The sequence below is a fragment of the Mesocricetus auratus genome, unplaced genomic scaffold (genome assembly GCF_017639785.1).
Source record: "Mesocricetus auratus isolate SY011 unplaced genomic scaffold, BCM_Maur_2.0 Super-Scaffold_100003, whole genome shotgun sequence".
In the NCBI taxonomy this organism is placed as follows: domain Eukaryota; kingdom Metazoa; phylum Chordata; class Mammalia; order Rodentia; family Cricetidae; genus Mesocricetus; species Mesocricetus auratus.
The window spans coordinates 77,617,537-77,628,133 of NW_024429188.1; the positions used below are offsets into that span (position 1 = coordinate 77,617,537).

Below are 10,597 nucleotides of genomic sequence, written 5' to 3' on the forward strand. Positions count from 1 at the left end.
CCTGGATTTAAATTAATTGATCTAATTGGTTTTATATACCAATCAGGATCCAAGTGTTGTCTTAAGGAGTTGGAGATACAGATGCAACTGAGCCATGGATTTGACCCTCAAATACCTTATTAGCTTCTCAGACTCTTTCTTCATATCAGTTTTTCACCTTTTAAATGCTGGTGTGTCTTTCTTGGACGTTCATATTGTTGAAATCTAACCTTTCTAAACTCCAAAATGGACACCTGTGATCTGACAGTAAGTCAAAATATGAGAATGAACAGATGGCGAACTCTTTGAGGGTTGCATATCAAATATTTACATTATGATTCATAACAGTAGCAAAATTACAGTTATGAAGTATCAAGGAAAATAATTTTATGGATGGGGTCAGAACAACATGAGGAACTGTAATATAGGGTCGCAGCATTAGGAAGGTGGAGAAGCACTGGACTAGGGCCTATTCATCAATAAAGCTACTAGTATGTGGCTTCATGTGAAATCTCCAAGTTTGAAGTTCCCTAATGTTTTTCTGGTGATTCTTACAGACCAATGACAAAGGCAAGCCATTCTCCAGACAGTGAAGCAATTCCATCTGAGGACATCCAGCTAGGCGCAACTCTGCCATCTTCCATCCATGATGCCCACACCGGACCTACTACTGCCATCTTGGGGCCAGAATATGAGTCTGGCATCCAGCTTAAAAATGCCACCCAGCGTGACCCTGAAGCAGAGTCTGAGATGGAGATTCAGCTGGAGCAGGAGCCGGAGACTGAGACAGAGCCTGAGTTCGAGCCTCAGTCCGGAATTATAGTTGAGCCTCTGCGTGAGAAGAAGAAATGATTCAGTTAAGCCATAAGCATAGACAGGCACAGCATTAAGAATGGCAGTTCTAACTTAGGAACCCATTCCTGGCCTTAAAATCTGGTGGACTTAACCAGCCCCCAGATGTCCATCATGGACAGCCCTCATCTAACAACCTGCTTATACTCACCATTAATCCAAAATAAATAAATGAAGGTAACACTAAAGAAATGCAAAGAGTTCTTTGTTCTTAGTATAGATTACTTAAAACTGTACTAACATGAAACATAAAAAATGACAAAGCCAAGATGAGTGGTTCATTTTTAATTTAGAGTATTTGCAAAAGCATTTTATATATTTTGTAGTCACCCTTTTTCATGGTTCACATGTACACATGGTAAAGTCGAGTTACTTTGATTGAAAATTTTAGGATTAGTTATCTTCCCCATTTGTTTTTTATATTTACCACTAAGAAAATAATTTAACACTATTGGTTCATAAATTAGAAAAAAACCATTTTCCCTAAATAAGAGGGTATGTATCAATTGGTGCGTACAATCTAAAACTAAGTCTTACAATTTATCATATTAAATCTTTAATAAATCAATTCAGTGTCCAAAACTTGAGCATAGCAATATTTTTATAACTTATTTTTCACTGCCATATGGTGTACAGGCAAACAATTTAGAATAAACTTTTCTTGGTGAAAATAAAGTGTTGGTATTGGAGGCAGTTTAGAATATACCTTTGAATAAGCTATCATGGTCTGATGCTATTTGTTTTGGCGGTGGGCTAGATAATCTAAACTGGCAATTTAAATAATTTGTTTGCTGTTTATATAATCTATGTCAATAGAAACATCACTTATTTAAATGATATACAATAAGTGAATGCATCAAAAAAATCCCTTCACTTTAAAAAAAAGCTTTTTCATGATCATATTTCACTGACACCCCACTCTGAAGAAATTTACAGGCGGATTTACTTTTTTGTACTTGTGTAATCAATCACAGCTGAAATATCATTTTAAGGCTCAATGAATAATACTCAATAAAATCTCATTTGGTGACTACCAAGATAAATTCTTTTTAATAACTATTGTCATGTAATTTGTATACTACAAGCTGTATCCATTTTAAGTGTACAATTTGATGAGTTTTGATAGTTGTGCATACCCATGAAACCACCATATCTCTATAGAAGTAGAAACTTTCCACCAACCCAAAATGTTTGCTCGTGTCCCCTTTTATAATTCCACTGGGCCCTGGGCCTAGATGACGATTTGCATCTCTAAAAGTTAGCTTTTCTTTTCCCTGACCTTTGTATGAATGGTATCATAGAGTATGCATATCTGACTTTCTTCTCAACTAATTACTTTTCAATGGGTCTCTGTCACATTTAGGATTTATGTAAAGGATTCCCTTAACTAAAACTTCTTCTCTCTATAGATCATGTCCATTTATCAATTGAGGTAGACTGTACAGACAGTTTAAGGTGAAGTGAACTAAGGTGTATTACTTGTGCCAGGTCATGAAAAGAGATAGCAAGCTTTTACTTGTGTATTTTCTTTGATGTGTCCATTAGTAGCTGCTCTTGGGGATTTTTTTATTTAGGTTAGAAACAATCTTGTTTCACATGTCAATCCCAGCTCCCTCTTCCTCCCTTCCTCCCCTGCCCTCCCCACCAAGTCCCCCCAGTCCCCTACCCAATCTCCAGTCCGATCCCCAAGGAGGGTGAGGAACTCCATGATGGATCTCCAGTAACTGTCATTTCATCCAGGGCAGGGCCTAGGCCCTCCCCCAAGAGTCCCGGCTGAGAGAGCCTCCCATATTTTGGCATGGGCACTCAAAGTCTGTTTGTATGCCAGGGATAAGTACTACCCAAGGCCCCATAGATTACCTAGGCCTCCTTACTGACACCCACATTCAGGGGGTCTGGGTCAGTCCCATGCTCTCCACACAGCCATCAGTCTGAGGTCCAAGAGCTCCCCCTTGTTCAGGTCAGCTGTATCTGTGGGTTAAACCAGCCCACTCTTAACTCCTTTGCCCATCAGTTCTCTCTTTCTGACACTGGATTCCAGGAGTTCAGTTCAGTGCTTGTCTGTGGGTATCTGCCTCTGCTTTCATCAGTTGCTGGATGAAGGTTCTGTTTCCCAGACTCTCTGGCAGTGGGATTGTAGGCTGGCACTCCCCTGATTCATGTCTAAAATCCAGAAATGAGTGAGTACATACCATGTATCTCTTTTTGTGACTGGGTTACCTCACTCAGTATGGTTTCTTCTAGTGCCTTCCATTTATTTGCCTGCAAATTTCAAGATTCCATTGTTTTTTTCCACTGAATAGTACTCCATTGTGTAAATTAACCACATTTTCTCTATCCACTCTTCAGTTGAGGGGCATCTAGGTTGCTTCCAAGTTCTGGCTATTACAAATATTGCTGCTATGAACATAGTGGAACAGACATCCTTGGGGATTTTTAAAGCACCAATGTTTCCACTGACAGGTGAAGCACAATATAATGCTATGATACATAGTGCCTGATAGGTATAGGAAGGAAACTGCTGAAGGTCCTGAGAATGACACTAATTTTAGATATTGTAAACTAAATACCAAAATTACTAAAATGGCTAAGTAGCTGAAATTTATTTCACAGAAAAGAGATAGGCCTGTAATAGTCAATAGCTATAGGCCCAAACTTCTTTTTTTTAATCTATTTTTTAAAATTTCATTGTACATTCCAACCCCAGCTCCCCACCCCCATCCCATCTACTGCCTGTCCCTAACTTCCTCCCTAGCCTGGTACATTTACATAATGGAGTATTACTCAGATGTAAGAAACAATACCACCATAAAGTTTGCAGGCAAATGAATGGAACTAGAAAAAAAAATCCTGAGTGAGGTAACCCAGACTCAAAAAGACAAACACAGTATGTATTCACTCATAAGTGGACATTAGATGTAGAGCGAAGGATAACCAGACTATAATCCACAGCTCCAGAGGAGCTAGGTAACAAGGAGGACCCAGAGGGACACATGGATTTCCTGGGGGAAGGGAAACTTGATGAGATCTGGGTAAACTGAGGGAGGTAAAGGGGAAGGCATACAAGAACATGAGGGAATGAAATGATTGAGGGGAGAGGGACAGAGTGGAAGAGCAAGGAAAGAGATATCTTGATAGAGGGAGCCATTAAGGGGTTATGAGGAACCTGGCACTAGGGAAATTCCCATGAATCCACAAGGATGACCCCAGCTAAGATTCCTAGCAATAGTGGAGAGGATGCCAGAACTGGCCTTCCCCTGTAATCAGATTGGTGAATACCCCAACTATCATCATAGAGCCTTCATCCAGTAATTGTTGGAACCAGACACAGAGATCCACAACCAAGCACCAGGCTGAGCTCCAGTAATCCAGTCAGAGGGAGGAGGGAATATATGAGCAAGGGAGGTCAACATCATGATGGAGAAATCTACAGAGACAGCTGAACCAAGCTTGTGGAAACTCATGAACTCTAAACCAACGGCAGTGGAGACTCCAGGGGACTGAACTATGCCCTCCATATGTAGGAGACAGTTGTGAAACTTGGACTAGCTGAGGGGCCCCTGGTTGTAGGACCACAATATAACCCTGGTACATGAGCTGGCACCTCATTGCCTTTGGTGGATGCCATGCTCAGCTTTAATGCATGGGAGAGGGACTTCGTCCTGGCCCAAACTTCTGATGGATCAGTGTTGAGTAGGAAGGCTGTCATGGTGATTTTAAATACACCTGTATTTACTAGAGTATCCCATTTGAATACGGATGAATAATCGATTTTTTTCACATTTTTGAGATCACAGATCACATTGTGAGTCTGGGGAAGACAGCGGACCCCTAGCCTTTGAAAATGCTTATACACATAAGATGTCACACACAGTTGATTTATATTTTAATACAGTATTTTTCAATGGCAACAATAATAGCTTTTATTGTTTTGTGAGTCTCTTGGACTCCTCTGACCAACATCTTTAAAGAAGGTTTCTCATACTGGGTACTAGTGTTGGTTAGGCAGTCAGTGACTATTGGGCTTAAAATTATAGCTCGAGTAGCATAAAACACACACACACACACACACACACAGCTTTTATATGTATGAATACATATACACTTAATGTTGATACAGTGTTTTTATTATTTTGGGATTTCATAGAATATGAAATATATTTTGATAATGTTCACCCCCTGTTCATCCCCTAAAATGGTTCTCAGATCCACCCTCATCTCCCCTCTCATCCTAACTTAATATCTCTTCTAAAAGAATAACTGGGACTGGAGACTTGGCTCAGGTGTTAAGAGCACTGACTGCTCTTCCAGAGGACATGGGTTCAATTCCCAGCACCCATATGGCAGCTCACAACTGTCTGTAACTCTATTTCCAGGACCAGACAGCCATGGCAAAACACCAATGTGCATAAAATACAAGTAAATAAATTTAAAAAGAGAATAACCCACGCCAGGCAGTGGACACACACATTTTAAATCCCAGCACTTGGGAAGCAGAGGCAGGAAGATTTCTGTGAGTTCAAGGCCAGCCTGGTCTCCAGAGCTAGTTCCAGGACAGCTAGGACTGTTACAAAGAGAAACCCTGTCTCAAAACAAAACAAAACAAAACAAAACAAAAACCACTAAGTTCAATGTGTGCTGCCTATATACTCCTGGGTGTGGGGCCATGTACTGGATGGAGTATGGTCAAAAATCCAGAGGACACACCCTTAAAACTGACTGTCCCTCTCCCAGAAGCCATTAACTGTCACTAGCTATTCAGTTAAAGGTTGGGGCTCATGAGCCCATTTCCCCTTTAAACTAGAATGCTGATACATTTCAGAATTGCTCTTGCACAAGCCTTGTGCAGGTAACCATAGCTGTTGACTGTTGATAAATGCAGTTATCTTCCATCCAGAGAACACTATTTCACTCCAGTCTTCCCCCGTCTTCCGGCTCTTACAATCTCTGTTCCCCAGTTCTAATGTGGTCTCTGAGCCGGTGTGGTTGATACAGATATCCCATTTGTAATGAGCACTCTTGCCCTCTTACTAGTTGTGGGCTTCTGCATTAACCTCATGCACTGCACAAAGAAACTTCTCTGATGAGGTCCAAGGACTGCACTAATCTGTGGGTAGACAGATACAAATTTAGAAGGAAATTTGATATTCCATCCACTTAGCAAAATACTAGTGAAGATTCACCTCTGGGGTGGGTCCTCATCAGTACCAATTTCATTTCTCTGTGTCCTCTGCTATGATATCTTCAACAATAGGGTTTTACCCTTGAGTTCTTATTGGCAACCAAGTTCAGGATGCCACATTAAGTTTTAATAGACTTACAGAATCCCTGAACCCAAATATTGACAGTTAAATTAAATGTCAGCACAGAAGGCACAGTGAGTAAATTTGTGGATGATTTCATCCTGGGGGATTTGAATGGCTATTGTGCTGTATGACAAAACTGATTCAAAATGATTTTGGTGACTTGGAAACTCACTGAAATCAACAAAATGAATTATATAGTAGTGGAAGGAAAATCCAGAATTTTAAAATACTGAGTATATGTTGTCCATGTGAAAACCCTAGCATTTTGGTCTTCCTTGTTAGTCATCTTCCTGACCTTTGTGGAACTGTGGGTACTCATACTCCTGTTAGCTTAGGGAACTTCTTGGGTGCTTATCCCTTAGACAAGATTCAGTTCTCAGGAATTACATTTACTCTTACCACCTTTTTAGTTGTGACTTCTCTGTAACTGTTTTAGTCTGATGAACATGAAATTTCACTATCCAGTGGTCTCATTCAGGTTGATGAATAAGTTAATTATCTCAAGAAGTATTTGCTCTAAAAAAAAGTAGAAAGCAGAAAAGGAAGATTTATTCAATGTAGCTACTTTGAGAATAGGGACAAAGAGATCCAGTGAATCCCTCAAGTTTGTTTTTGGGGTCTTGAAGTGAAATTAAAGCATTCCTTTTAAGGAATATGCCCCCGGCACTCACATCTTAAATGTACATACACACACATTAAAGCATTCTCTATCAAGGCATGGTCTTGTCTACTATTGGCTCTAGTGGACTTCAGTCCCATCCTGTAATGTGGTCTACTATATTGTTAGAACTGTGTGAAATCTCTTTCTGGGGCATATACTCTCCTTCCTTCCTACAGCATCAGATTTATTGCGTGGAAATCAAGGTTCACCAGACTCAGTACAGGTTAAGTGAAGTTTACTTGGGGAGAATGCATTTACACAGGAAACAGATGACTGCCACGGTTCCCACTCCAAGGATGCCACCCCTGCCACCTGGATGCTCTCCACAACTCCACCAGGAAGCAAGAGGGAGCACAGGTCCTCCCGAGTGCTGGGATTAAAGGCGTGCGCCACCACCGCCCGGCTTACAACAACTATTTCTAAAGAAAAATGTAGACTCTGATCTAGTAGAAAAAGTTTGTAGCAATGACAATCAAAATTTTTAATCTCTTGACAAGTTGAGGAAACAGTGCTGCTTATTATGCACAGATTATGGACAAGTATATTTCATGTCTACAATATAATATACTTATTTTGTCAGAGTAAACAAGTATATACCCACATTTTAACTATCAAGATTACCTGGATGACAATTTTGATGCCTTCATAAGTCTGTAAGACACTAAGGGGTCAGAATTATACCATACATATAATTAAACCACTTAGGGTGAGTCTTTGAAGGCCCATAATTATCCATTTTAAGCTGGTACCAGATGTTTTCAGAAGTCAATAGCTAAGGGAACTGTAGGATGTGTTCCTTCTGCCCCCCCCCACCTTGCTGTTGCTCATTCTCCTGTTTTCTTTTTTAAGGGGGCGGGGTCACAAACGAATGGGCTTAAAATGATCTTTCTGCTTCATCCTCCTGAGGAGCTGCAGCTGCAGGTGTGTTCCACCACACTGAGTTAGAATTTGTACCTTGGTTGTTCATGGAAAGGGCCCACTATGTTGCTCAGGCTGACCTTGAAGCTATGATAGTTCTCCTGATTCAGCCTCTTGAGTATTGGTATTACAGATGCGAACTATGACTATTTGCAGCTTATCATTCTCTTTCTCTCCCTCCCTCCCTCCCTCCCTCCCTCCCTCCCTCCCTCCCTCCCTCCCTCTTCTTCCTTCCCTCCCAGCCACCGGGTGGATATGTGTTAAGCATGCTATATGGAGGTCAGGACACAGTAAGCATGCTTCTTTTTTTCCTTCCTCCGATGCCTAGAGTTCGAATTCAGGACATCAGGCTTGGCAGCAATTGTTTTTAGTTGCTGAGTCATCTCTGTAGCCCCAGTATTTGCTTGTTAATTAAGACTCTTGAACACAAATAACCCTTAGTCCAAAGGGTCTACAATTTTGGGATTTCAGGTATTGGGACAATCCAGAGAAGAGGAATATCTGGAAAAGGGAGAACTCCTCTCGCTGTTTCAAATGCAATCAATAGGGTTTACGTCCACTCGGCTTACTTCTAAGGCCACTCTGGACAGAGCAATTTCATCTTCACCACAATTGCACATCCATGATCTGCCTTATATGTATATTTGCGTTAAATCCTGAGGCTCTGAAAGATAGTGACATAACCATTTTGTCCATTAAATCTCACTGGTGCAGGAAAGGGGGCTTATATGTTACAGCAGCTTTCAAATTAGGACCCAGCATGGATTTTTTTCCTATGTTATCAACATTTAATCAGAAAATATTCTAATTAATCTCAGACAAAATTCTTTTGGCAAAATGCTCATTAAGGGAGAGTGCTAAATCATTTACTTTGCTATACAATAGTTAAGTGAGTAGTCGAAGTCAAATGTCAAGCCAGTTTTGGGCTGCTTTGCCATGCTTTTTTTTGTCACAAAAGGTCTTCCAGAAAATTCTTTCATCCTATTGTTCCTTCATTTATCAGCAAGAATATGCTGAAGTTAATGGAACAACTTCTTGGGGTAGCAGATGCTTCCTCTCTCCTGGTTAATCTGGAAGGGCTAGCTTTGATCTTGTCATGACCAACCTTCCTCTGCCTCCTTGTGTGCTAGGATTACAGGTGTAGCCACCATGTCCAGCTCGATGTTAGACATTCTAATGGGAATATAATGATACCCTGTTGAATTAAAATTACAATTTTTCTCATTTCTTATTAGTTCTCTTGAGAATTTAATACAATGTGTTTTAATCATATTCACTCCCTTCTCCCAATTTCTCCCATACCATGTTCATCCCTTCCCTGACCCACCCAACTTTGTGTCTTTAAAAAACACTTGGTATAATTTGTGCTGCCCATATACTCTTGGGTATATGGCTTTCCTCTGGAGCATGGTCAGCCTACTAGGATCACACACTTAAGAAAACCATCTCTCCAGGCAGATAGCAATTACTAGATCCTTAGCTGAGGGCGGGACATTATATTCCTTCCCTCTCTTTTTTTGGGGGGGGGTCATTTCCAGACAGGGTTTCTCTGTGTAGCTTTAGAGCCTATCCTGGGACTCTGTAGTCCAGGTTGGCCTCGAACTCACAGAGATCCATCTGCCTCTGCTGGGATTAAATGTGTGTGCCACCACCACTGCCTGGCTTTCTGTGTCATCATAACCTTGCTGTTCCTCCCCACTCAATGCTAGAATTTTGTCTAGTGTTAGCTTGCACAGGTCTAGTACATGCTGTCACAACCCTGTGAGTTTTTTGTGGAACTGGCTATGTCTGGAAAACACCATTTCTTTGTACTCACCCACTGCCTCTGGTTCTTTCTTGCTGCCTTTCTCTTCTACAGTTCCTGAGCCTTGGGAAGAGGGGTTGTGATACAGACATCACATTTAAGGATGACTATTCTACTGTGTCTTATTATCTGTACATTGGCCAGTTATGGATCTCCATGTAACTGCCATCTAATGCAAAAAATTTCTCTGGTAAGGGTTGATGTTGTATTGATCTATAGGTAAAATGATAAATCATTAGGGATCATTTTAATACTATGCTGTTGCTAAAACTCCTTCCCATGAGGAGATGTAAGTGCCTACCCCACCGGAAAGGGTAAAATGGTCTGAAATAGCATAAAGACCTTAATGCTGGTTCCAAGTGTAATAATGTTCTTTCAACTGCACCAACCTAATTACAATGAAACAAGTTTTCATAAAAAGTTAGTTTTCGGGCCAGGTGAGGTGGTGCATGTCTTTGATTACAGCACTAAGGAGGTAGAGATAGGACAAATGCCAGAAGTTCAAGGACAGCCTGGGTCCCATAATCAGTTTCAGGCCAGATACATACATACATACATATATATATATATATACATATATATATATATATCCCCATTTGTCTTTATACACACCATTAATCCCAGCAATCAGGAGGCAGAGGCAGGCAGATCTCTGTGAGTTCAAGGCCAGCCTGGTCTACAAAGCAAGTTCCAGGATAGGAACCTAGGGTGAGGTACAAAAAAGTCTTGTGCATAGGAACTTCTGTTCCTATGGAGTCAGGGTGCATTACTCTCCTGGCATGTGGATGCATTCAGCAACTTGGAAGGCCACCAAACCCCGCAGCTTAAGAGATTTTTATATAGAGGCCTCATGTGTAAGCTTAATTGAACCTCCAGTGCAGCATCAGAGGATGAAGTATTAGAAGGGTGGAGCCCAAAGTTCCAGGACTTTGATCAGAGTCCATTCTGGTGAACAGTCTCTGCTTACCCTGAGGCTCCAGAAGCCCATCAAGATCTGGTCACTGAAACAAGTTGTTCCGGACTGCCAGGAAATTCAAAAGGCTGTAGGAGCTATGTATTAAGGTACTCCTTACTTTC

The 10,597-nt window shown here is 41.0% G+C and overlaps 1 protein-coding gene across 3 annotated transcripts in view; it reads left to right on the forward strand.

The window, feature by feature from the left end:
- Nucleotides 1-1,864, forward strand: part of Vsig1 (V-set and immunoglobulin domain containing 1) — a 31,265-nt gene extending 29,401 nt beyond the window's left edge. For all 3 annotated transcript variants that reach the window (XM_040744478.1, XM_040744476.1, XM_040744477.1), the window contains one exon: nt 537-1,864. In XM_040744478.1, coding sequence (XP_040600412.1) covers nt 537-831 — 295 coding nt within the window. In that variant the 3' untranslated portion in view covers nt 832-1,864. The remainder of the gene's footprint in view (nt 1-536) is intronic.
- Nucleotides 1,865-10,597: the final 8,733 nt, after the last annotated feature.